A 27,158-nucleotide genomic window follows, 5' to 3' on the forward strand; every position below is an offset into this window, starting at 1 on the left:
CTCCCTTTCAATTTTAAAGTTCCCCTTTAAGACAAACATAACACAGACTGCATTTGATGGAATTCAAATGGGTTCTTTATTATTCAAATGTATTTGGTTGTCAAGTTTTTGGTTTAGGTAAAACCTTCAAAGTAAACAGTTGGCTTGTACCATTTTGCATACAAATGTACAAAACAATAACAAAGTTGGAGGAGTAAAATCATTGCAGTCTCATGTCATGGTACAAAGTTAGGTCAAACCTTTACATTCACATTTTCAGCCATCAAAACTTTAGATTTATATAAAAATGATTGAATTACATTCTGGTTTACTGCAGTGGCATTTAACTAGAAACACTTCATAACAATGCATATTTTCCTTTTTACTATATACTTTATGGAGAGTGGTGTTCCTCATATACCAGCACAGACAAATTTACCTTAAGGCTGTCCTCCACAAACATCCTAACCATAGACCTATCACTAAAAAATAGTCATGTCTGAGGTTGCGTAAATCTATATTTTTATAACTTAATACACTCTTATTCAGTGTGACTTCCAGGTGCAATTAAAATTAAAGATGAAGTCTGTTACTTTGGCATATACATATATATTTTTTTAAAACCTCACATTTTGGACTGGATGTGTACAATGTTTTTTTATGTGCACAATCTATATGTAGTATCACTGTCATACCTCAGACTGCCAAAACATTTCTAGTTTGAAAGCAAGTGGTTTGGATGACATCGGGCACAACAACATATTAACACCACGTCTTTAAATTCTTTGGCAGGATTCATATTTTTACATATTTCTACAAAAAGAAACATGACTTTTCACCCTTACCTTTTCACACCTTTTCACAATACCAACTGTTTGACTTTAAGATTTTCAAATATTGAAACCAGGGAGTGAGTTTGTTTAAATTTGTCCTGCCCCTAGGAGCTTTATGTTGGTATTACTAAAATGGCTTCCTAGCCAGTTTATTCTTAAAACAGACAGGTGCTGTAGACGGTGACTTTGTGACTGATCTCCTCCAGCAGCTCTTTGACAGCCTTCTCCAGGTCCACCAACTGGTTGGCCTTGTCTTCCAGAGTCTTCTGGTTGTCCTCATAAGACTTCTCTAAATCTAGATTTGGACAAACAAGGGAAAGTGATGCATCCATCAATCTGCCTTTTCAAAATGTCACCGATCGTAAACTATCCCTCACACACCGACTTGAAGAAAGGGCCTGAAGAAGGACATGCATATGAGAGTTTCTTTTTATTTCTTTTTTTACAAATCAGTTTAATCAAATGTGTTTTGGGGTATTTTGTATATGGATGGCAAAAATAAATGTCATCAATTATAAACTGTCTATGAATGATCTATAACACAAGACAATCTGGAGAATGTGCAAAAGCACTCTATACCTACCAAGCAGAGACCACTGAACGCTACTATGGTCTGGGTTGTGTGGTGTTTGTCACAAAGCCTCAATCCGTGGTAAGGACATGTCATGGTTAAACACCCCAAGGGGGTTTTAGATGGTGACTTATGATTTGATATACAAGCAGGACACTATTCAAGCTGTTAATAATAGATATATGCGGCGGATGTCTGTCTGTGTGTTTCTGTGTGTGTGTCTACCTTTCAGAAGCTGAAGCTTGTCGCTGGCCTGTAGCAGCAGGTCTTTGGCTTCCTGTTGTAGGAGCTCTGCCCTTTTCTTGGCTTCGGTCATGCCTCGGGCCTCATGTTTGATCAGATTCTCTACGGTGCTGTACTTCTCCTTCAGCTCCCCGTCCAGATCCTGTACAAACCCACACACACACACAGTCATATACAAGATCTGCAGTTTACTGTAGGACAAACTAGACTGAATGGAACACGCCCTCGAAATAACACACCTTTTTGACCTGCTCGGCCACTTTGTTAATGCTCTCAGCATCACTCTCCGTTTGTTCAGAGCTGAGCGAGGTGTTTAGTGCTTTCTCTCTGAGCAGCGTGACGTCTTGACCTAGCCGTAGAAGCCTCTGGGTGGCGTTGTTCAGCTTGAACTCGGAGTCGGCCGTCTCTGACTCCACCTGTTCAAGACAATCTGACATTAACATTTCTGGGTCTTTATGGTATTGCCCCCTTTTTTAACCTTTTTCGTCTGAACTGGTCAAACACACACGTCCGATCGCACATTTGACGTTCGAGGATGCCGACTCACTGAGGTAAGGAGGTCATTGGTGCCTCTGATGTCGATTGTGGCCTGTTTTATGGCCTCGGCCGCCGTGCTCTGGGCTCGCTCGGCTTCCTCTAGAGCCTGCTTTACCATCTCTGCTGTGTCCCTCACATCTGCGGCCTCCTTACTGTGGAACACGCACAAAGGTTGGATAAACAACAAGCACACTGTGTGTGTGTGTGTGTGTGTGTGTGTGTGTGTGTGTGTGGAGCGGCTGGCTTGGACACCACTCGCCTCAACGCCGGCGCTCCGTTTCGAGGGGGCAAACCTGACAGGTGCGGGAAGTGTGTTACCTGGCCTGGCGTGCCTGCTCCAAAAGGCTCTCGGCTCTCTGGATGTTGTCGGTGCTTTGGCTGAGTATGTACTCCACGAGAGCCAGGTCTCCCAACCTGTCCCTGATCTCCTCCGTTAGGTTCTGGAGCTGCGCCGGCGTGGTGGGCATCTGCATGGCCAGCACCTCGTTCGCGACTGCCTCAATGCTCTCCAGGTCGGCGGCGTCCTCTAGAGGGCGCCACAGGGTAGACAGAGGTTATGGCAGGGGACACGTGAACTGAGCTCGTGAGACATCTATAAGAGTTACATTTAACTCCCCACGCCGCAGCTCTGAATCACGGGTTGGTAAATATGCGTAGGAGTACAGCGAGAAGTATGAGCGGGCAAACACACGCGTGAGGAAGTTTCGGATTTGTTTGATCAGGCTGCGCAGCTCCTCGTTGCTCCGGTCCACGCGCTGTTTGGTCTCGTTGGTCTTAATCAGCACATCCTGTGCATTAAGCTTTGCCTCGTCCGCCTTCAATTTGGCTTCTGACACCTGGAAACGTTCACCCACACAGACCATGTATGAACCAGAGTAGTGGAGTAGGGTGTATTTTGCGTAAAGAGTCCCTCCTCTTCCATTGGTTTAATCATTTGTGGACAAGAGCCTCACCATCTTGGAGAGCTTGTCCACTTCTTCCATGGCTGTGAGAATCTCCTGGTCAAAGTCCTTGGCCTTGAGCCAGGCTTTGTTGCTCAGGGCGACCAGACCATTGCAGCCCTCATCACCTGACCCGCTATCCCCGTCAGAATCCCCCCTGGTCTCAACAGCTGGGCTGCCGCAGGTCTGCACAGAGGATCAATTGATAAGCGTTCTTGCATGTGAGACTTCAAAAATCAAGTGAAAACAGTTTGATGGTTTTCACATTACCTTATCATTGAGTGCTGATAGGTCCACTGTCTCTAGTTGTCCAGCCAGGTCATCCAGGCGCTTGGCGTGTTCTTCCTGCCTCCTGTGGAATTCTTCCTTGGTGTCGTTCATCTTGTCCTCTGTGGCTTGCCGAAGGAGTGCGGAGCTTTCCAAAGGGTTGTGTGGGCCACTGGTGGAAGCGTTGGCTCGAGCCTCAGCAGCTACAGACTGCTGGTAGTACTTTGTGACACTGTCTGTTGCTCCTGTCATGCCAAAAAAAAAAACACGGTGTTTTATTTGTCACAGCGTTGACAAACAGAAGTATGATGAGATTATATATTACAATCCTCAAGTCTAACTGATTTGCTCCAGTCCTTTACCCCGAATGTCAGAGTTTTTGATGAACTCCACTTGGTCCAACAGCTCTTTGACGGTGTGATCCAGCTTCTCAGCGTCCTCTTTGAGAGAGTCCAGTTTAGTGTCAGTGCTGTTCTTATCAGATGAGACCTCAGCCAATGCCTCCTCTGTGAGATTCAACTTGTAGTTCATCTCCTCCATTAGCTTTCTATAGGAATAAAGATAGAGTTTTGAAATTTAGTTTATTTTTAATAAGAAGACTACAACAGTTTTTTGATAAAACCTGCAGTCGCTCCATCCCTTTCTCCCCACTTACGTAGCCTGCTCCAGTAGCTGCTGTATTTCTGAAAGAGGCTGCGTAGCCGGGTTCTGAGCCAAGATGGTTCTGATGGTATCGGCACTCTGCTCCATGTTCTTTATGGTGTGTTTATATGGTCCGGTGATTCCGCTGGCCTTGATGGTGTTCACCCTGTTGACCATCCTGTGGGTCTGATTGGTCAGCTGACCGACCACCACATCCCAGTCGGAGAAACACTGGTGGCAGCGCTCACAGTCGGGGAAAGTGCCAGAGTAGCCACGGGCACAGGCGTCACAGCGGGGACCAGACACCCCCTCCACGCACACGCAGTGACCGTCTGCCTTGTTGCACTGCGGCTCAGCGATGCCTCGTGGGTCACAGTCGCACGCTGCAAGGCAACATGGGAAAGAAAATGTGACACCATGACAGAATATATTCAATCCACAAGACATTAAGTCCAACTGAGGTGGTATTTCAGTCCAACTTGAGAGAGTTCACATTCTGCATGACTCGGCTCACAAAAAAAAGTTTCAGAGGTCCTGAATGGGACTCTTTCAACAACAGGACAAGACCCTACACAGCATTCTGACAAAGCCAAGGAAGTGTTCATAAGACTTAAGTACCCCCGCCTTCTCTCGCTATGGACTTCTTGACCTCCTCAAAGGATGTGTCTGCATTGTCAGGTCAACCCATGAACTCATTCAGATGCCACTGAACTCATTTAAAAAATGCTCCAGAAAGAACAAAGGGAAGGGACCTCCTGTTGTTTTATGGAATGGAAGCTTTGTCGGTTAACAATCACACGATAATGCTTTGTTCACTGGTGTTAACCATGGTTAGCACCTTGTTGTTGGCATCTGTCAAATGTGGACTAGCAGTAGACAGGGAGATTATATATAACATGTTTTGTAATTGATAGAGCAAAAAAGTTTACAAACGGCACTATATACTGAGCCAGTAGTTGACAACAATCTAGGTGTTATTCTTACAGCCTAACAAATACACATAGGGTACCATATTATATATCATATTAAACAGAAGAGTCATACAGACCATTGGTCAGTTACATTCAAGGACCATAATACATTGTTGTTATGCCAATATGAAAATATCTCCCCCAAAATGTATGCAAAACAGACACAAAAAAAAAGTATCAATTACTGCTTTCATTGAAATTGATTTATACACCTTCTCAAGGACATTAGGCTTTGTAATGATATAACAAAGCTTATGTCTGAATAATTTGGAGTTGGCCTTAAATAGATTCGATAAGTGCTTGGTGATTTGAATGCAGTTACATGTTGCTTAAGTAAGACTTTTAAGAAACCTATTTCCATAAACAGCATTAATCTCACCCTCACACTCATCTGAGATTTCGGATCATGTTTTTAAATGGACCAAGTGACTGAAAATGTATTCCTATTGGACTGGAACACAGCCTAAAAAGCCATGTTGAAGCAAACATTAATTTATCACCACTATGAGATGGTCTGTATGAACGCACATTCCTGCTCACTGACATCACTGGACACCAATTATAATAACATTACATTTGTTTAGGACCATAGCTTCAGCACGTCGAAGAATGTATATGGAATATTCTAGTAGTAACTAAAAAGATACCCGGCAAGAATTGTTCAGCGAACAAACTCTTAGTCTATTATACTACAATTGCACCTAACATTTGGAGTAATTACCGAATGTAAAATAGTGCGATTCAAAGGGCTGATTTTACCCTTAGAAAAACATCTCAACACATCACTTTCAGGAATATTGTACAATATTTTGCTTTTTAGGACATGAAATACAATTAAAACAATAAAAATATTTGTTAATGCTGGCAGCTAAAATGAAAAATCTTGTAATTTAAATCCTCCACGCGGATGAATGAACAGACTTGACATGACTGGCAGATGAAACCGCAGAGTTGCTCCTGGTAAAGATGAAGTCTGCTAGAGTTCTGGGGAACCAAAGATCAATGACCCACAGCCACTCACACTACCTCCGTGACCTGACGGGGGGGCCTGTTGTGCAAATGGGGTGGGACTCAGAGAGGCGGAAGGCCTGGAGAAAGAGGAGGATGTTTGCGCAGTTCAAAGCCTCGGTAATGGAAGTGTGCGGAGAATAAAAGACCCACCATGAGCCCCTAGAGAATAAGCAAACAACCCCCGCAAAGGACCCCTGATGACAGCTGCGCACAATACTACACGGGACCTCCTGTGTTTATTCACCAGATTTAGTGGGGGGGGGGGGGGGATCAACAAGGATTTGAACGAACTCTATTGCGCACAGCCCCGACACATTCTTGCACAACCGCAAAACTTTGCAAAGGTGTAGGCAGGCTTGTGCGAGCACTCTCACGACCATTGAAAGTGTACTTAATGTCACCCCAGGGTGCTGGAAATGCAACAAAAGGGCAGTGGAAATGGAGGCGTAACTGTGTGGAGTAAGCTTTGTTTCTAGCTTTGTAAGCCAGGAGAGCGAGGGGGCCTGGTCTCACTGGAAATATGTAGTGAATGTGACCTCTAGAAACCTGCCATCAGGTCCTGTCCTTTTGTCTCCCTCAAGGTGTTACCCAAAGTGGAGTGTCACTCACCAGTCACCACTATCAACAGGCATCCCCCTAGCAGGGCCCCACACCACCTGAATGTCTTCACACACACACACACACACCTCTCCAGCACTGAGCACTCAAGCACTGCCTCTGTTTACCCTGGGTGAGGGCTTTGACACACAAAATGGGCGCATTGGCCAGGTGGGAAGTAAATATTTACCCTCCCCCACCCTTAACAATGAATATGGCCCCCAGAGCAGACTAAACACACCACAAGACATACCACATTTAGCAATAGAAGGAACTGGAATCTATGGCGCAATAAGATACAAAGGATTAAAGAAGACTTGCAGCTGCTGTTTTTAACCAAATCCTATAAAAAAATATATATATTCAGGCCTTTTATACATACATTCTATATAGCAGAGTTGTGAACTGAATTGCTAAAACCTCTCTGCTTTCTGCACAGAATCAGTCGTGTCTGACAGCACAGATAAGACAATTGTGAGCAGAAAGGGAAGGGAAATTCCAGTGGCATGAATCCCCATATGGATTCTGTTCTTCTTTAGGGGGGCAGTGCTGGGAGTAATGCTACATCTTCAATGGGCTGCAGCTGCCACAGTCTTTCACCATGGGCCAAAACATGCACTCACAAAGCTCCAAACTGGACGAGAAAGGCTTTGATGTCCACCATTACATCCATAAATTCAATATTTTAACTGTACAACATTACTGTGTCGAGAGACACTAGAACACAGCAATACAAACGAACAGGGATCTGTAAGATTTAACGCTGGTGTCAGTGTAATGCTTGGCTGGGGGGCTGTTCTAGATTGGGGGTAAATCAACATGATAGTGGGGGAACAGGGAGGGCCTCCTTCTCCAAACAAACAAACAGTCAGAACGGTCAACGCCGATCGTTCTCCGCTGAGAGAAAAACAAAAACCTTTGTTAAATTCTACACTCCCTGCAAGGATAAGAAAGCTTGAGAAAACCGCACTGTGGAATTTCTACTGTGGAATTTTTTATTTGTCCTTTTGGTTTCTTATTGATTTTAAAATGTTATTGCCAACAATATAGACAGAGGTTTCAAGTAAATTAAACTATCACAGTCCCTTTATACATTGACTGCAAAATTCCACTCCCGGGATTTGCCTACAGAATCAGAAGCCAATGCATGTGTCCTTAAGAAGATAATTCAGCTAGCTGTTCTGCTTCAGCGACACTACTCCGGGACAAAGAATCCTTTCTGTAAGCTGCAGGCACCATGTTGGACAGCCATCCCTACAACAGGAACCCCCCCCCCGAACAAAGGTGCATTGTGGGGGACCGGCTGGATATTGGGAGGCTTGGACAGATCCCCTGCCTGTTCGTCACCGAAACACAGCCGTCGGGCGAGAGAGCACATCTGGCCTAACTCTCTCAGAAGGGCCCTGCGAATCTCCCCAGCACAGCTGAAACTCCTACACATTCCCACGATAAGAAACCTGAGGAACCAGGGCTGCTTGTTGGTGTCTCAGTGATTAACAGTGTACACATGCTCGGTCATTGTTGCACTTTGCCATTATCGGGCCCAGGTTCTCACAAACATGCCCAGGTTCTCGCCGTCGTTCGCGCCGGGACGTTCGCGCCCGCCCGCGTATCAGCGTGAGAACGAGGACTTGGTTCAGTGTCGCCACAGATAACAATAATTCCGCCTACTCACCGTTGCATTTGACCTCAGGGTCTCCCCAGAAAAGCTCTCTGCACTCCCGACACGTTTTACCCCCAAAGCCGGGCCTACAGGAACACTGGCCACTCAGCTGCGGAATGTGACATTACAGTTAAAGAGGAACGACGTGCAGGAATCCAGCCGACTACGGGCGTTGCCGGGTGAGAACCCACCTCGTTGCAGGATGTTCCATACGAGTGTTCGGGGTCACAGTAACAGGCTTCGCAGCCCTCCTCGCTGGCCATGTTCCAGGTGTCGGGGGCACACTGGTCACAGTGCTGACCCAACACACTGGGCAGACACTGGCACTGCCCGGTGCCTGGATCGCAGTGGCAGTCGCCTGGCGACTGGCACGTGGCCGGGTTAGTGCCCAGGTGGTTACACACGCACTCTGAGGGAACGAAGACGTCAGCGTGTTAAAACGGGAGAGGGGTGCGACTCGTTAACACGACTTGTCAGCAGGAACTTGAATGCTTACTCCTGCAGTTCTGTGTGAGCGCGTCGCCATAGTAGCCCGGTTTGCAGCTTTGGCAGCTCCGACCCTCGGTGTGATAGAGGCATTTGAGACACTCCCCCGTTCTGGCGTCGCAGGACTCCTGGTCCAACATGTCAATGTTTTTGTTGCACTGGCATGGTTGGCACTGTCCACCGTTCTCATGGGGGTTTCCATAGTAACCGGGGGCGCACTCCTCACATCTGGCACCTGCGCGGAGAGAGGGAGAGAACATATAACAACACATTTAATAACACATAACATATTCACATCATGGAGAGTCACTAAGCTTCCACACTGTCACATGACTGCACGCAACTCCTCGGCCTGCCGGGGAACAAGTCTGTGAGGCAGCACCATGAAGGCTTCCTGACACGCTACTTTCCAAGGTGTAGGCGGTTGTGATTGGCTGCCTACCTCTGTAACCGGGGCTACACACACAGAACACCTGGTATTGGGAGTCCAGACCGCGGTAACATCCTCCGGCGAACTGACGCCCGCTACCGGGCCCATCCGGGCACATACAGGGCCGACAGTGGTCCCCTGAACCCAGGATCGGGTCACCATAGTAACCATCCAAACACCTGTAGGGAGAAGGCGAAAGGTGGTATGTTTTAATTCGTCACCATCATACACATGTTAACTCATCAAACCTGTTAAGGTTTGTTTGTGCAGTTCAAACCATCTTTAAATGAAGAAGTGACCCAGGATAGGAGGATCTGGTGAATGACTTCAACGTGAATACTAAACGTCGGGAGGCTGAGACACCAACCAACCACAACATAAACCAAAATGTTCCTACTTGACCCCTGACCCCTTTAACCCAGACTTCAACCCGGCGTACCGGTCGCAGTTCTGTCCGGTGGTGTGTTCTCGGCATTCCAGGCACTCTCCGGAGTGGGCGTCGCACTGCTCCGTGTGCCCGTTGCAGTTGCAGGGCCGGCAGTTGGGGAAGCCCCAGTGACCTGGCAGACAGCGGTCACACTGGCGCCCGTAAGCCCCAGGGTTGCACACACACTGGCCCGTAGCCTCGTGGCAGAACAAATGCGCCGACCCCTGGGGACTGCATTCACAGGCTGGGGGAAGGCAAACAGAGCGATGAGCACTGGGTTTAGTATCGGTGTCCGGGCGACGGTGGCACAGCCGCCATCTCCTCTAGAGACACTTACGCCTGCAGCCGCTGGGTCCAAACAGGTAGGTGGCGGGGGCACACTTGTCACAGTTCCTGCCGACCACGTTGGGGCGACACTGGCACTGCCCGCCACTGGCGTCACACACTGTGCTGAGGGAGCCCTGCGGGTCACACTGGCACTCTGGAAGAACAGAAGGAAAGCAGAGTAAGGGAATGGGCGTGAAGATGAGCTGAAACCATTCAGGTACAGTATTCTAGGAATCCCGGTTATAGAACTTCTGGAATCCGAAGGGCAGAAAAGGGGAAATGCTGAATCTTCCAAACAGGATTTCTAAAAACCCAAGGAGTGTATGGAAGATTACTGTAGCTTTGCAACCCTACTGTGTCGTAAAACTCTCCGTGCTACTACCGATGGTCAGGAAAGAAATTTGGATTGGGTGAATACATGCATGCACTGAGGCATATGTTTCACACCAACTTCATAGCTGCCACTTTCTTCCAAAACCATAAGCGGCAGAAAGAAACTGTTCAATAGGAAACATTTCTTTTTGCAGCTAACAGCATGTACAAGAACTGAGTGTTTCTGTTGAGGAATTTTAATTGTAATCATTAGTAGAGTCAGATAAGTAGATCTCATAGAGCTTTGATGCCTGGCTTGAAGCGAATAGAGGTTTTGCAATGCCTGTCTATGTTCTCCACCCACCCACCTAACTAACTACCTACTAAGAATTTTCTAAAGTAAATATCTGAATAGTAATACGGGGACCTAAGGATTCCTTAGTTCGTGACTGAGGTAGCAATTAGATAATGTGGTACTGAGCGAGACAACAAAAGCAAAGACAGTCTGTGTTTTTTCAAAGAGAAATGCAAACAGGTAGAATGTTGCTTAACTGCAAACACAATGCTACCGTTTGTAATTTCCTAATCAGCTTGTGTTTCTTAACCAGGCAAATGGCAGCTGTTAGGAGGCTGGTGGCTGTGTAGCTACAGGGAAGGAGGTGTCGCCGGCACAGTGTGTTCGACTTGAGGGCAGAACCAAAGCGGAGTCTCATCTCATCTGACCAAAAGCGGAGCGTGTCTGTCTATAAGTCGTCCCACATTCCTCCGCAGCTCACCAACCCACGTAGGTTATTTGTGACCCCCCCCAGTACCCAACAGAACATGCAGTGAGCGCCTGGAGTAGCATTTATTAATTCTCCTTATAGTGACCATGTCAAGAGTCACCCACGGTCCTGTGCTGGAGCCCTGCAACACCGGACGGAGGAATTCGATCAACACCTCCTACACCCACCAGCCTGGCAGGAGACGACAAAGCGCTGGCATCCTTACCAGGAAACAAGTGGAGAGAGACAGGGACAGGGTCCAGACACTCCAAAAGACAGAGGGAGTCGCGGAAGGAGACGAGTGATGTGGCCTTCACTGGGTCACGTCATCGGAGGTGGATTAAATACAAGCATGGACGTGTGTTTCTTAGTTTGCGTTTTAGTGAGCGTCTCTTTGTGTGTCTTTGTTTGAGTGTCTTGGTGTGTGTGTGTCTTTGTGTGTCTTTGTTTGAGTGTCTTGGTGTGCGCGCAAGCTCATGTAGTGTTGTGTCCATAACAACTAAAACGTCCTCCAAGGTGCTTCATGCACAGCGGGTACCGACATGCTCCGAGCCAGACGTTGCCCAAGTCTCGCCTCCATCAACACCATCCCTCTGAAGTCTCTATGCTGTCCTGGGGAACCACAACACGTCTGGAACTTCTGAAGCACCATTAAACCACTGTGGCTTAAAGGCACACCACAGCAATATGGGGAGCGTCAGATCCAGAACACACAAACTGATAGCACGCAGATCCGGAGACTGAGATGTAGATACTGACCTTATCTATATGCTAAGGCTTTAAAGGGGCCTGCAAAACCACAGGCTTTGTAAGGACCTGCCGCCATGTGCAGACGAAGACCTCAAACAATCGCCACAGAACAAATTCATCTCCACAGCTGTGAGGATTCAAACTAATACCGGCAACATTCCTAAACTACGAATACAAAGCATGTTACACTTACATCATATTTCAATCAAAAATGAATTATCATTGCCTAAACATTTAACTAATGTCATGAGTCCAGTAAGTAAAGTTATGAACTGTAAGCCGTAACCATCAAGATTGGAAAAAAAAAAGGTAAACTTTGTGTGTAATGAATTTATAATATATGAGGTTGACACCCTTTAATTAGAAATACGCAAAAAGGTGAATTCCACGATATCGGCATTGAATTGTTTGAGATGCACCTGTATAGCTGTTCATTTTACTTGCATAAATGATTTCAAAATTCATTTGTTTTGTGTGACTGGGTAAATCGTGTTACCGTTATTAAATATGTTAAAAAAATAAAAATCTTTATAGGGTGTGTACTTTTTGACAACTGTGAATTTGTTTAAATTCAATTGTCTTCCAACCACCACTTATATAAAAACCATGACATCAGCCGTTTAAAAGGATGAACCATCTACCACAGACTGGCAGCAGGAACCAGGTCTCAGTCTGCCTGACGCGTTAGGAGATTTACGACGGCGGCCGCCTGAGAAAGTTCCTCTGTGGGCTTCTCGTGAGTTAGTATCCAAAAGAGGCCTCTAATCAAAGTTAGGGGCCCTGGGGCTCAATACAAGTCCCTACAGGAGAGAGTACAGAGAGAGACCGAGAGCCAGCCTACTGTTGAAGACTGGATCACCGGAGACAGACAAATGCCAGAGACACGCAGGCACGGAATGACAGGGAAGTAAAGGGGCAGCAAAAGAAAGGGATGGAAGCGGCTGATTTAGAAATGAGAGACGAGGAGGTTCAGTGTGGCGACTGACTGGTGATGATTGCTACACTGAGGTGTCATTTCAGAGCTGGAATGGAAACTCCGTCATTCAGAAATATTGTTGATAATAGTTGGTTTGGGTGCGAATGTCACGCATAACTTTGTGACGAACCCATTTAGTTGGGAACCTCTAGACGTTCCAGACTCCCGTATTTACAGAACGTGGTCACGCACGTCTCAGAGCGCAGAGCCATACCTTTGGCCCCCAGGTGCAGCAGGGCAGATATGCTGAAGATGAAGTTGTGGCAGATGTCGGTCGAGGGGGTCTTGATCACACTCTGGCTGTTCTCCAGACAGCGGTAGCGCTGGAACGTGTCCCAGGCACTGTTGGTGGTCCCATCACCTCCCTCAGAACCAGTGAAGATCTCCAGGTTCTTACAGTGGGGCATGAGCACAATCTACAGATGGGACAGAGACACACGGCAGGTCAAACCCAACTCAAATCCTTGCCGGAATGCTGTATCTATGTGACTGACAGTATGTGTGTGTTTAATCACCGAATCTATGAGTGTGTATGGGGACTGGACATCACTGAGCGCGGAGTAGAGGGGCAGGCTCAGACGAATGGTGTAGTTCATTCCTGCTTCGAGACAGACTGGTCTGGGGAGGACCACATATCTGAGTGGAGAAGACAGACAGAAGTCAAAAATCACACGAGAGAGAAAAAAAGTGTGCAAATATAATATAAATACGTTACACTCGGAGTCTATAGGCACGCTACACACACACGGCTTCCTCAGCCCGGCCCCAGACTCTCTATCACATTAAACCCACACAGAGGAGGAGTGGTGTGTTTACCGTGACCCAGGGTGAAGGGATATCATCTGGTTGTCGTCGTCGGGCATGGTGTTGGCGCAGCGGCTGTCAGCTGATATCACAGCGGGACGGATCACGGTCATCAACACCTCCTCCCACTGGTCTGGTAACTAACAACACGACAGGTAGACATGGATAAACAGGTACACAAAATAGTCCAGACTGGACTCCTGACCAGAAGCAATGTTACCAAACATAAACTGCAGACAGGAGGAAACCCCATCCTCAATGTTTGCAGGAGTACCCCCCCCCCCCCCCCCCCCCCCCCCCCCCACACACACACACACACACACACAAAGAAAAAGGGATACATGTGCTGAGGCTGACCTGAGGCTCGTATCGGATGAGAATGTCATACTCCATGGAGTGGGGGATGTTATCGATGGAGAACTCAAGGTAGGCCCCCTCTGGAACGTTGACAAAGCCCATCCCTGTCCAGGTGGGACTACGATCCTGAGGGTGAGATCTCTGGACTACAGTCACACCCTGACCAGGCAGAGGGGAGCACAGACAGCCACCAGGATTAATGGGGAACAACCACGACCACAGAGGAAAAAAGAATGTCCGGGGTTGGTCATTGGTGACTCACAGGTCCGAACTTGGCATCCTCGGCCTCGTAGGTGTAATGGTCCAGAGCGATGAAGTAGAAGCCTGACTCCACCTGGTCACAGCGCCGGCCCAGCATGTGTTCTCTACACACACACTGACCGGTCTCCTGAGAACAACTGTGTCACAGAGGCACAGGGAGAGGTCAGAGGGCCTTCCAGGTGAACATGGTGACACATTCAATGAAACAGATTGTTTTAGACTTGTATGGCGGCATCAATTGAGGCAGCAATTTCGGACACTGTATGTTTGTAAAGGTATTAGACTAATTAGCCAGGTGAACTTTTAACCTACTCATTATTGACAGCTCCACCCAGGTCACAGTCACATGGCCTGCAGCCATCCATGTCATTGCTCAGACCCCAGTGCTGAGGCTGTGGAACACACAATACAAAGCAAACCCATTTATTCACATTAACACTTTGGTCAGAGATGGACGAGATGCAACCTTGTGTCCAACTTGTGGGTCTAACACGTTTACGTTGTATAAAGCCGCCCTTTCAGTGATGCTGAAAGACCTCCCAGTGTTTCACTGTAACAGACTTCGCCAGGATGTGGAAGGATGTACCAGTCTCAATCATGGCCTTAGGATTTACAGGCTTGGTGACAAGTGGCCACCAGACCACTTTACCAAACGTGTAAGCTTTTTGTTTAACTGGTAAAAGAGTTTCTTACCATGCACTGGTCACAGTTCCTCCCGGTCACCAGACGTTTGCAGAAACAGTTTCCTGAGTCGGTGTCACATGGACTCCCCCCCGGAACTGTCCCGAGCGCATTACAGGTGCATGCTGGGAAAAACAACACAGAATAGATATTCCAAAAAAAGGTTTGTGTGTGTGTGTGTGTGCATATATCTGTGTGCGCGCATGCGTATGTGCTCACCAAGGCAGCCCAGAGGGTGGTCAGTCAGGCCGTAGTAAGCCTGTTTGCACTGGTCACAGCGTTCCCCTTCCACGTTGGGCTTGCAACGACACTGGCCAGCAATTAGTCCAGAAGACACGTCCGTCATCCTGTCACAGACACCCCCATTCAGAGAGCCCACTGGATCACAGTTACACTCTGCAGAGAGAATGGGCCATGGGGAATACGGCGTTAGGGATTATGACGTCAAATGTACTGGGAGTCGAATTCGTGCACTGGAAATCTCAGCCCCCACAGTGTTTTTTTCACTTGTGAAATCTAACTTTACAAGCAAAGTGAAATAGACACAGTCAAAATGTAACAAAAAGTTAGTTATTGTTCTGACGAGGAAGGAACACTGTAGGGCACACTGTAAGCTCTCAAGGTTATTAAAAATCAAACTGTTCCTACATCTGTTTCAAGAATGTAGGTGCTTAACTGAAGCTACATGCAGCTGAACACACACACACTATTAAAACAAGATTGCAGAGTAGGACAGAGTTCTCCCTAGATGTTAATCTGAGGTCACTGCTTCCCGGAGGCCTGGGGTTTGTCTACGTAGAGTCCAGACATACGGGATGTGACTCATGAGGAGGGTCTTTGTCGGGGGGGGGGGGGGGGGGGGGGGGTAGTATGTGTCGGGGAGGTGGTCTGGTCAGGTGTGGGGGGGGGGGGGGGGGGGGGTCTGGTCGGGGTGGTGGTCTGTGTCGGGGGAGGTGGTCTGGTCGGGGGGGGGGGTCTGGTCGGGGTGGTGGTCTGTGTGGGGGGGGGGGGGTCTGGTCGGGGTGGTGGTCTGTGTTTGGGGAGGTGGTCTGCATTGGGGCAAGAAGCTTTGGCTGATACAGCTTCAAAGACCAGGTGTTCACAGATCAAAGAGGCAGCATCAAAGAGACAGATGGGAGGTGGGTCAACTTAAACAGATACATATCCAAACACTCAACGATAGTCACAAAAGAGACCCTAGAAAGGCCTTCAAATGGGAGACAGTGGGGGCATGGAGGGAGGACAGCATGGAGATGGAGGGAGGACAGCACGGAGATGGAGGGAGGAGAGATGGAGGGAGGACAGCACGGAGATGGAGGGAGGAGAGCACGGAGATGGATGGAGGAGAGATGGAGGGAGGACAGCACGGAGATGGAGGGAGGACAGCACGGAGATGGAGGGAGGACAGCATGGAGGGAGGAGAGCACGGAGATGGAGGGAGGAGAGCACGGAGATGGAGGGAGGAGAGATGGAGGGAGGACAGCACGGAGATGGAGGGAGGAGAGCACGGAGATGGATGGAGGAGAGATGGAGGGAGGACAGCACGGAGATGGAGGGAGGACAGCACGGAGATGGAGGGAGGACAGCACGGAGGGAGGACAGCACGGAGATGGAGGGAGGACAGCACGGAGATGGAGGGAGGAGAGATGGAGGGAGGACAGCACGGAGATGGAGGGAGGACAGCACGGAGATGGAGGGAGGAGAGCACGGAGATGGAGGGAGGAGAGCACGGAGATGGATGGAGGAGAGATGGAGGGAGGACAGCGTGGAGATGGAGGGAGGACAGCGTGGAGATGGAGGGAGGAGAGATGGAGGGAGGACAGCGTGGAGATGGAGGGAGGAGAGATGGAGGGAGGACAGGGTGGAGATGGAGGGAGGAGAGATGGATGGAGGACAGGGTGGAGATGGAAGGAGGAGAGAGAGGGAGGACAGGGTGGAGATGGAGGGAGGAGAGATGGAGGGAGGACAGGGTGGAGATGGAAGGAGGAGAGATGGAGGGAGGACAGGGTGGAGATGGAAGGAGGAGAGAGAGGGAGGACAGCGTGGAGATGGAAGGAGGAGAGATGGAGGGAGGACAGCGTGGAGATGGAAGGAGGAGAGATGGAGGGAGGACAGCGTGGAGATGGAAGGAGGAGAGATGGAGGGAGGACAGCGTGGAGATTGAGGGAGGAGAGATGGAGGGAGGACAGCGTGGAATGGCAGAGGAGGGGTTGTGGTTTAAGGTTCAACCTACGTTCACAGATGCTGGGGTCACGGATGTCCCTCTCGGGGTGCTGGTAGTAGAAGGGTCTGCACTGTTCACAGTTGTGTCCCATCGTGTTGTGCTGACACTCGTCACAAACACCGCCGCTCACTTTGCCCGTAGACAGGTACACCGCCATGTCAAAGTGACACACGTCTGAATGCTGGTTACAGTTACACTCTGGAGACAGGAAGACAAACGGTGTGACAGGAAGTAGGATGCAGACATGCGGACTCCATCTTGTCTCTACATTTTGGGGAAACTATCCAATATCCTTTCTTACTTTCCATGAAAATATCCAATACCCTTTCTTACTTTTACTGCTCAACTACACAGCCAATGGTGGCCTGTGCTTTGTAGTCTAATTAAAGATGTATCATGAAAATGTTATTTAGCGACTAAACTCATTATTTTCAAACTTTTCATAAGACGTTTCTTTACAAGATTTAAAATGTTTTAGAAACTGAGCTTGCTGGTTCCGCATTGCCCCTTACACTGAAAGAGCATTTCAAGGGTCCTTATGTAAAATCCATCCACCTGAGGTGAAGTTTACACATAATCATTAACTTATTTTGTGTGCGGCCTGTATGGTTATATGAAGCTTGATCCCCCCCATTGAATGTAAAGAAACTAGAAATAACTAGTCTCCTGCTAAGACCACGTTCTAATTCTCATATCAAAAATGATAGGGACGGCAAGTTGGCCTAGTGTTAGGGCATCTGACTAGTGTCTGGAAGGTCAAAGGTCAAAGCTAGGTTGTGCTGTCCCTCAGCCTGACAGTAAACCCGAATTGCACCTCCTCCCCTGTAACAATGCCCACATGTTGTTTCTGTAAATAAGAAATGGGTTCTTTATAAACAAAAATAATTAGAAAATTAAATTACATATTGTTACCGGAGACATAAAACCCTACTTTAAATGGCCTTCCTATCTCTAGTAGGGTTGACTAGGGTAATGGCCTCTTAACTGGACTCCCCAAAAAGACTAAAACAACTGCAGCTAATTCAGAATGCTGCTGCTAGAATGTTAACCAGGACCAAGAGAACAGAGCACATCACTCCGGTTCTTAAATCTTTGCATTGGCTTCCAGTCAGTCACAGAATAGATTTCAAAGTGTTGCTTTTAGTTTATAAATCTCTGAATGGTTTAGGACCGGAATACATTTCTGATATGTTTGCAGAATATAAACTGAGCAGGGCTCTTAGATCCATGAACACAGGTCAGCTAGTAGAGCCCAGAGTCCAAACTAAACATGGAGAAGCTTTGTTTAGTACTTATGCTGTACAAAACGGGGAATAAACGACCAGAAGATCTTAGACGTGCCCCAAACATATACATTTTTAAATCCAGGTTAAAAACACTTCTCTTTTCACGTGCCTATGACTGAGCACTTAAACTTAACCACACTGTTTAGCCTTATAGCTTCCTATGTTTTTATCCCATTTTTTATCTTTATACGTTTTCTTATTGTATTTTTTCTTATTATGATGTATTAATTTGTTTTGATGTTTTCATTTGAGTATTTGTTTTAAAATTATTGTTTTCATATATTTTTCTTTGTAAAGCACATTGAATTGCTTCAATGTATGAATTGTGCTATATGAATAAACCTACTTGCTTAAGACATGCAGGCTAGTTGTTCTTTGGGGGGAAAAAATCAGTTTTTTAGAATTATGAGGCAGAAAGGTGGGCTGCATTATCAGGTCGATCAAATCTGAACAGCGTACAGGAAATGATGGGAGGATGCAAGCCACAGATAAGTAAGAACAGACAAACCATGCAACAACCCTTTGGAACCACTATCAAATTTGATTGATTTTATTAAAAGCCTGTAGCGTTGGTTGGCTTACTTTTACAGGCGTTGGTGTTGCGCCCCTCAGCTGGTCTCCAGGGCAGGTCATGGTAGAAGTCCTGACACTTCTCACAGTTCAGGCCCTTGGTGTTGTGGTTACACATGCAGTGGCCATGGACCTGAAGAAAATCATAATGAAACAGAGAATGCCAAAACTCAAACCTTGTGTGCCTATGCACACAAATGATCAATGGACGTGTACCCTAAAATTTGTTTCCCACTCCAGGTGAGTAACACAGTTCAGGGACATTTTACTTTTGATACATACTCTTCATTTGTCTGGCAGGTGCGCTTATCCAATGTGACTTACATTAGAGTGGATAGATTTTCAAAAGGAGCCCCTGAGGAAATTGACATACAAAATTTAAATGCCATGCTCTATCAACTGTTCTATATGGGACCTATCACCTACCGTGCAGAGACTGTGGTCTCACGGAACAGTGCTATTTGACTGTTTCCTTTGGCATCACAATCAATTCCATCAGAGACTGTGGTGTAAAAGCAAGCATAAACAAAAGGGGCCGTCGTTCTAAAGATACTTATTTCCCTCCAGCTCTGTCTGTGATCCCTAATCCAGATGGTAGCGGGATATGTTTACAGTATCCACTCACTCTCATCTGGTTTGTATTAAACTAGAAACAAATGCTGACAGACATTAGTTAAAAGTAAGGTCGTGACTGCCACAATAAGTTATTCTCTCTTGTTTTCTCTTTAAGACACTAATGTGAGGAATAAGCAAAGTTTGCTGAATATTCCATACCCATTCCAGGTACATAGACTATATAATAAAAGTGAACAAAGGGCAGAGTAACCTAGTTAAAGACGGTCTGTAAACAGACTGTAGCAGAGACTAAACAGGAACTGACCTTTTCCACTCTTTTCTGGGGGGGGGGTTAGATCAGCTGAATCATTGCAATCACACAATCTTACAAACATGGTACAGCATTTCTGGCATAAATTCCTCCCCACAAACACTTTTTTTCCTTCTTTTTCTTTTCCCCATAAAGAAAACTCCAGTATTAACTTCCTGTTCTTAACCCATTGATTTGCCCTCCCTCCCTCCCCCCCTTCCTCCCTCCCTCCCCCCCTCCCTTCCTCACACCAGTCCCTCCCTCCCTTCCTCACACCAGTCCCCCCCTCCCTTCCTCACACCAGTCCCTCCCTCCCTTCCACACACCAGTCCCTCCCTCCCTTCCTCACATCGGTCCCTCCCTCCCTTCCTCACACCGGTCCCTCCCTCCCTCCCTTCCTCACACCAGTCCCTCCCTCACACCAGTCCCTCCCTCCCTCACACCAGTCCCTCCCTCCCTCCCTCACACCAGTCCCTCCCTCCCTTCCTCACACCATTCCTCCCACCAGTCCCTCCCTCCCTTCATCACACCAGTCCCTCCCTCCCTTCATCACACCAGTCCCATCCCAATTAACCAGGAAACCAGATGAGTTCCCCAGCCATCCACTGCTCAGTGATGCGATGTCAGTAGTCAGCCCACCTATCTGCATTCCTTTCCCTCTTCACTAGCGTATACACACAGGCCAACAAGCACACAGACATGTTGTCCACAGATGGACTCCGGAACACACTCACACCATCTAGGCGACACAAACCTTTGTTCCCGAAGGGTAAAAAAAACAAACACCCGCACGCACGCACAAACGGCAAGACATAAGGGGACCAGATGTGCAACAGAGAAGAAGAAAAAACGGCCAATCAACAACAATTCCTTGGTGCAAAGGGAAGAAATGGGAAGCTATAGGAAGCTATGCCAGAGCGGGCAAAGGTCGGTGTGAGAGGCCCACGTTGCTGGTGAAATTTAAGGTAGTCAGCAAGATCTCACCTTCCCTTCAACGGCATCCCCAGCCCCGTCCACGGGGGCGCACTCCGAGGCGTGTCCATAGCAGAAGCAGTTCCCCCGGACAACCATGTCGTAGATGGCGTAGTAGTACTTCTCCTTGATCTCCATGCGGGAGTCTAGCAGATTGTCTCCTAGGGTGTGCAGCTTGGTGAACTTCACCCGTAGGTTGGTGATCTTCAACATGTCTAAGGAATTCAGAGACATGTGTTAGCCATTAACATTTAGCTTATTAGCCCTGAGGTCACGGAGTGCGGACATTTGTTTTTGCAGTTGGAGTTCGCTGATTCAACACAGAGCCGGTATTTTCCCAAACATGGGAAGGATAATAAAAATGGCTAACTTGGCTAAACAACAGGTTATGGTGTATTCAAGCAATAAGTGCCATTATAAACTTACTTTGGATTCTGGGGCTGTAGGGATCTTCAATACGGAAAGCTGGATCCAAAACTCTGAAGATAACCTACAGACAGATGGGATCTAGTCAGTGGGTTACACAGATTTCTGGAGCTTTTTTCCTCTGAACACATCACCGTATCATGCCATGCAGTTTATGCGATTAGTTAGTGAAAAGGAATTGCTTCCCAAAAAGATTACACACACACACACACACACACACACACACACACACATACATATATATACATATATATATATACACATACAAGCAATTCATTTTCACTAATCACAAAGTGCAGGACATTTGAAGCAATGATATGTGAAGTACTTCATCCATATAGATAGATAGATAGATGTCCTCTCCACAAACCTCTCCCTCGGTTGATGGTTCAATGTCAGAATAATGCGAATCACAGATGACGTCATCCACCTTCTGCATGGGCCCTGGAGATACGTCGGGGAAGGCCGACTCACAGTCGTAAGCAAAGTAGCGGTACACCAGCCAGGTACTCCCAAAGTCAGCGGAGCGTTCGATCACCATGGCAGCCGGGCGGAAGGTCTGTCGGGGGGGAGGAGGAAACCCACACTGAAGGCCCTCGGGCTCTGCACACACACCGGGGTGACCGCCAGCCACTGGACCAGGAGTACATCCAGGCAACTACTAACGTGCTCCGAACTTACAGCAACCACTCTAATCAAAGACGACCTTAGTAACAGTGGATCTATGCCGGTTGGAACAAACTGGATTCCGCCATAACATGGAAGGCCGTGTCGAAGTATTTTAACTGTGTTAGCGTTTTCATGGATATAAGGAAACTATACGGGCATCAGAAGCGACATCCAATTGGGGTATGTCTGTCCCGGTAAAGTGAACTTGACCTCACATTTGTAATTCAGCTTAACTCGTCACATATGAGTGACCATGACACAGCTACTATGTCTAATATGAGTGGCTTTAGTCCTGTTACAACATAAATGAGTGGGTTGAGTGATACAGGCCAGATCTGTGTGGAGCATATTTCATCCTAAATGAGTGGGACGTTTGTTCCAAATTCCTCATACTCACAGCTGGGGGGGGGATGTGTGTGAGAGAGAGAGAGAGAACGACAGACCTTCCAGGAGGCCAAGCCTTGTCATAATCTACAGAATAGGCAGCCAGCCAACATCCCCTCGCACTCTGCCCACACCCCTCGCACTCAGCCCACACCCCTCCCCCTCAGCGAGCCCTCTGACCCAGCCTCCCATTGGTTTACCTTGAAGGTCATGATCAGGTGGGTGAAGTGAAACTCTGCCTCCAAATTAAGCTGGATGGTCACTTTCTCAACACCTGGGGGGGAAAAAAAGAAGTGGAAGGCGGGGGGGGGGGGGGGGGGCGACAGGGTCAAAAGACAAGGGAATGAGTGGATTCCATGAAATGATCGTCAGAACGGATGGAGAGCAAGGAGGGAAGGACACGGACGGCGGGAGGAAGGAGGGGGGGGTATCAATAACATGTACAGAGTTACATTGAAACAGTGCATAAGACCAGATGTAACGGTTAACTCTACAGGATGTCACAAGGCCTCCCCTCGTCCACAGCTTCATGCAACGACTCTGCACTTCTCACTCCGCATGGTTGCTCCTGGTCGATAGTATAGAGCTGCCTGTCTGATTCCCGACAAGGACCTTTGCTTTGAATTTGGGAAGTGATTTTTACACACTACTGCCCGTTTCAAATGTGCCTGTATCTGAATGTGTTTATTACATTGGCTGTGTTTACTACATGGCAATAATAGCAAGACCAAGCCAATATACAATGATGTACCACTACAACAACGGGATAAACTTTTCTAATGGTTCATCAGACTTCATACAAATACTACTTTAATAACAGCAATGGGCAACTATGCCTTAGTGCATTTGCCTCATCATATCTCGTCCAGCGAGACTGTTGAGTTGCAGTTTTACTGTACGTTCAGGGAAATCCTCCTCTGTGCTTTTGTGTTAGACAGTTGTGCTTGGTCCAAGTGTTGGAGCGGAAAAAGTACAGTAATGTCCGGATTATGAAGGAAGACTCCCTATTTTCTCAAGCCCATCTGTCGTGTTGGCCGGTTCACTAGTGAGTATTAACCTCTTTACTGCTCTTCCGGAGATATATTCCCAGAGCTTTTCCTTAAGAAAACCCCCCCAATAACCACAAACTGCTATCATATTACTTTCTGGATCCAATATCCTTGCTGCAGTTTCGGAAAAGTTAACCCTTTCATGGCAAGGGGCTGGATAGTACCACGGAAGGAACTTGGCGAATTCATCATCAAATCTCGTGTTTTTGCAGCGTCGGGCCTCAAGAATAATTAGCAGTGCTTATAAACTCTAACTCAATATGTTCACAAATTACATGGTAAGACCTGCCTCGTTATCGTGGAACCAACGGTCCACACAAGTTGCCGCCCAGCCTAATCTAACAGCCCCCAGGGTAATTATTCCCCATGGGTTAATCCTGTCATTCCAAACTTTAGACAGGTCATCATCTAAGCCGGCCATTACTGGCTTTTCTTTCATGTCTTCTCCCAGGTTGATGAAAGGGGGTTGGCTGCGAGATTGGACGGCGAGAACACATTGGACAGGAGAGGGAGATTCACCTTTAAACGAACTTCCCTGCACTTTCAGCCCGCCCGCCCCGCCCCCGTCACCCCATCAGAACTCACCATTCTCAGACTGCCACCAGGTCTTCAGGCGGTTGGGGGCGAACGTGGTCACGACGTTCTCCACCCGGTGGCCGGTGGTGTCGTTCATGCTTTTGACGTAGTCGTCGGTGGAGTCACAAACAAAGCATTTCTTCTCCTCCTGAAAATGCCGTCGGGACACAAATGTCAGTAGGACTCTTGGGATAGCGAGTGGATTTCTCCCAGTCGAGGGACAGATAAGGGATGTCTTTGAAGAACCCATTCATACATCAATCGCTTCAAATGGGGCTTTTTTGTAAAATAATTCATAGATGCTGAATGGAGCAACTGAGGGGGGGGGGAAAGACTTAAAATCAGTAGATACTGAGGCTGCTGGCGATGAAGGCTTCATTTGGCCCCCGTGGGTTTCCTTCCAGCATACTTTCACCACTACACTTGAGAAGAAACAGCTTCATAATAATCTAAACCCCCTGCAGATTCAGATCATGGAACACTGTGCCCAAAGACCCACACGGGTACCTGAATTACAGTAGACATGGCTGTGTATTTAACTGACACAATCCGGATTCCTTCGGCGTCAGCGATGACATGCTTTTAATACATTCGATTTTACATCGGCTGTATTACATTTCTTATTAGATCCAAAATATCTGAAGAAGAAGAAAAAAGATATATATTTAAATAGATGCTCAAAATATTGCAGATGACCAAAGAATCTGTCCAGTTGAGGTGGTGAAGGAGGGTAATATGATCCCTAAAGCTAAATGGAGAAGGCACAGCCAACAGTCTAATCTATGGCATCCTGGGAAGGCCCCTTCAAATACTTATGTTCTTAGAAAACCGGACAGATGGTAACCATACAGGGAAACAGAGGGCGACTACACCTACTACAATTACTTTGGTGAGTAAAAACCCAAGATGTCTGCATTTAAAAGCAAACTCCAGTATATTTTGTGTCAGGGAGATCAAACGTATTTGATAGGTGTCCAGGAGCTGAGGAATACACAGACAGGCCTCATAGTGTGTTGGTAAACTCACACAGCTCTAGTCATGAAATGTGTGTACTGGATCAGCACAAAGAATCCCCTTCCAGGCAAGATGTCAGCACAGCCCCTTTCAACTCATTGGAGGCCAGACGTTTGTTGGTTTGAGCCTTAATAATGGCTTTAAGTTTTGTGTGGCTAAGGCAGGAAGTGGCCAGGGCACCTCAGAGGGACATCTGACTCCCCAAATCAATCCCTCGCAAATCCCAAACTTCTCTCTCACCCCTATAATCACATTAAAAACGCATGAGTTTAACAAAACAGATATGAAAATAAGTCCTTGTATGGAAAAAATAAAGCCCTAAGGACATTTCAAATATATCTAATTAAAATATTCTAACTATACAAGGGAGTTACTGTAAACGTTCATCTGAAGGCCAAATTCATGGCAACATTAAAGGGGAACTACATTTTACGCGTTTGGTTTTAATGTTTTAATGTTCTTGTAGGTGATCAGATAAACCAATGTTTATTATTTTTTCTTGTGCTGCAATGGATTAGTACAATTTATTATGAATGTATCCAAAACACTCCAAACAAACCGCTATTACATCAGAATCTGATTCTGCATTATGTTTTTCGAACTAAACAACGAGATGCAAAACCCAGCGCACAGACTTAATTTTAACTCACAGCATAATTTTTAACTCTGATTTATATGCTTTTGTTAGGAGCTTTTAAAACATGCTTATAGACAGGGTTTTCACATTGCATTGGGGTCAATGGAAAATTATGCGTTTATGTTCTCAGTAAATATTTACAAAAATTGTCAGAGTGAAAATAAGTAACTTCCCCTTTAGCTTTTAACTTATTCTTTACTACAATAAACACTTCTTACTGTGGAAATTAAAAGTTAGATTTTTTTTTTTTACTGTAATAATTGATTCATTTTGAATTAACTATATACACTACCGTTCCTCTCTGCAGTGCTGTTTTGTTTAGCTGTACTGTTGAGTAATTCGCAATGAACCCTTAGGGCATACAAGACAATGAACGAAGGCCTAGCACTACTTTACTTTTAACACTAATTCTTATGTGGTATTTGTCAAAACTATCTTGACCATTCACTAAGACCGCTAACATGAGATTAGCAGATCCAGAATATCTTATGTATTGCTTATCTCTCTCTCCACTGCAGGCATGCCTGAAACTGCAAATTCCAGGAGGTACAAGAAATCAGAGCGGGTTATCATGAACATCGGTACTTAGACGCGCTGGTGCCTCTGAAATAATAACCAAGACTTTCGACAACAGCACTAGCCTGACATTCCCTGTTGTCAATGTATCATTACAATAAGGCAATTAAATGCCTACAGTTAAAGCTTTCAGTAAGGCCAAGTACGAATATGCTATTTATTTTCCCAGACGCATTTACCTGTAAATGACTGACAATACAAAACGGCTCCGGCCGGTGAAGACCGCACGTGGAGTTGACGGAGAGTTGGTGGGCTCTACCGATGAGAAGGTCTCCCGTGGCGGGATAGCAGCTTCCTTCCGTGCAAACATCACTAAACTCAGGCACCTGGGCAAGGATGCACGCCCCTGCAGCTAAGCAAAGAGGAAGCACATTAAACAATGGGATTCATTTAAGACAGATTGTTTTATTGTAAAGGGCAATGAAATAAACGTAGGCTATTATTAAAAAATAACTATCGAAAAGTGCTGAAAATGTTTGAGTCGCTTTTTTTAAATCAAGATAGGCCAAAGATAATAAAATAATAATCTTGAAACAACAAATATGAGAAACATCGCCAAGCGGAACCATTTCCATGGATCTTTTGTTCATATTAATTTAATATGCTCCACGTTAATTGTCTCGTGCTGGGTTTATGACCAGAACAAACTTGTCACAAGAAACCAAAAAAAGGCAATTGAGATTGTATGAATGAAACTGGTTAACGCTACTTGTGAATATACATTATTTTCTCTATTACAAGGTTATCATGCACTTTTCGATTACTCAATGTTGGACAGGCGTTACACAAAATACATACATACATATATATATATATACACACACACACATATATATATATGAAGAAAAATATAATAATTAAATAAACTTACAAAGCAGGGTGGCAACGTAAAATGTCAACATTTTCTTTTGCAATGTCCACCTTTAATCAGCTGTTGAGGTTCCTCTGACAGGAACGGCAAGGTTTTGTTCCTCACGCCTTCTCTTGTCCCGCTACCAAACTGCTTCACTCACCACAAGACTGCAGTTTTTCTGTCCCCCTCCTCAAGCATGCGCAGTGTACTCGCCCTCCCCCAAAAGT

The 27,158-nt window shown here is 46.6% G+C and overlaps 1 protein-coding gene across 1 annotated transcript; it reads right to left on the minus strand.

Moving 5' to 3' along the window:
* Positions 1-57: 57 nt before the first annotated feature.
* On the minus strand, positions 58-27,158 carry lamb1a (laminin, beta 1a). Its single transcript, XM_013138804.4, has 33 exons — positions 26,950-27,158; positions 26,258-26,430; positions 23,861-23,999; positions 22,427-22,500; positions 21,544-21,732; positions 21,174-21,237; positions 20,760-20,962; positions 18,923-19,043; positions 17,064-17,252; positions 15,050-15,226; positions 14,843-14,955; positions 14,462-14,541; positions 14,151-14,286; positions 13,889-14,047; positions 13,544-13,671; positions 13,243-13,363; positions 12,942-13,143; positions 9,936-10,079; positions 9,611-9,842; positions 9,184-9,350; positions 8,752-8,976; positions 8,447-8,664; positions 8,268-8,364; positions 4,027-4,396; positions 3,734-3,918; positions 3,375-3,616; positions 3,117-3,290; positions 2,855-2,999; positions 2,482-2,689; positions 2,174-2,315; positions 1,866-2,042; positions 1,609-1,768; positions 58-1,107 (listed from the first exon to the last, which is right to left on the minus strand). The coding sequence occupies exons 1-33, from the start codon at positions 26,978-26,980 to the stop codon at positions 968-970; spliced, it is 5,325 nt and encodes a 1,774-aa protein (XP_012994258.3). The 5' UTR covers positions 26,981-27,158; the 3' UTR covers positions 58-967.

Source organism: Esox lucius, chromosome 19 (genome assembly GCF_011004845.1).
Source record: "Esox lucius isolate fEsoLuc1 chromosome 19, fEsoLuc1.pri, whole genome shotgun sequence".
NCBI lineage: Eukaryota > Metazoa > Chordata > Actinopteri > Esociformes > Esocidae > Esox > Esox lucius.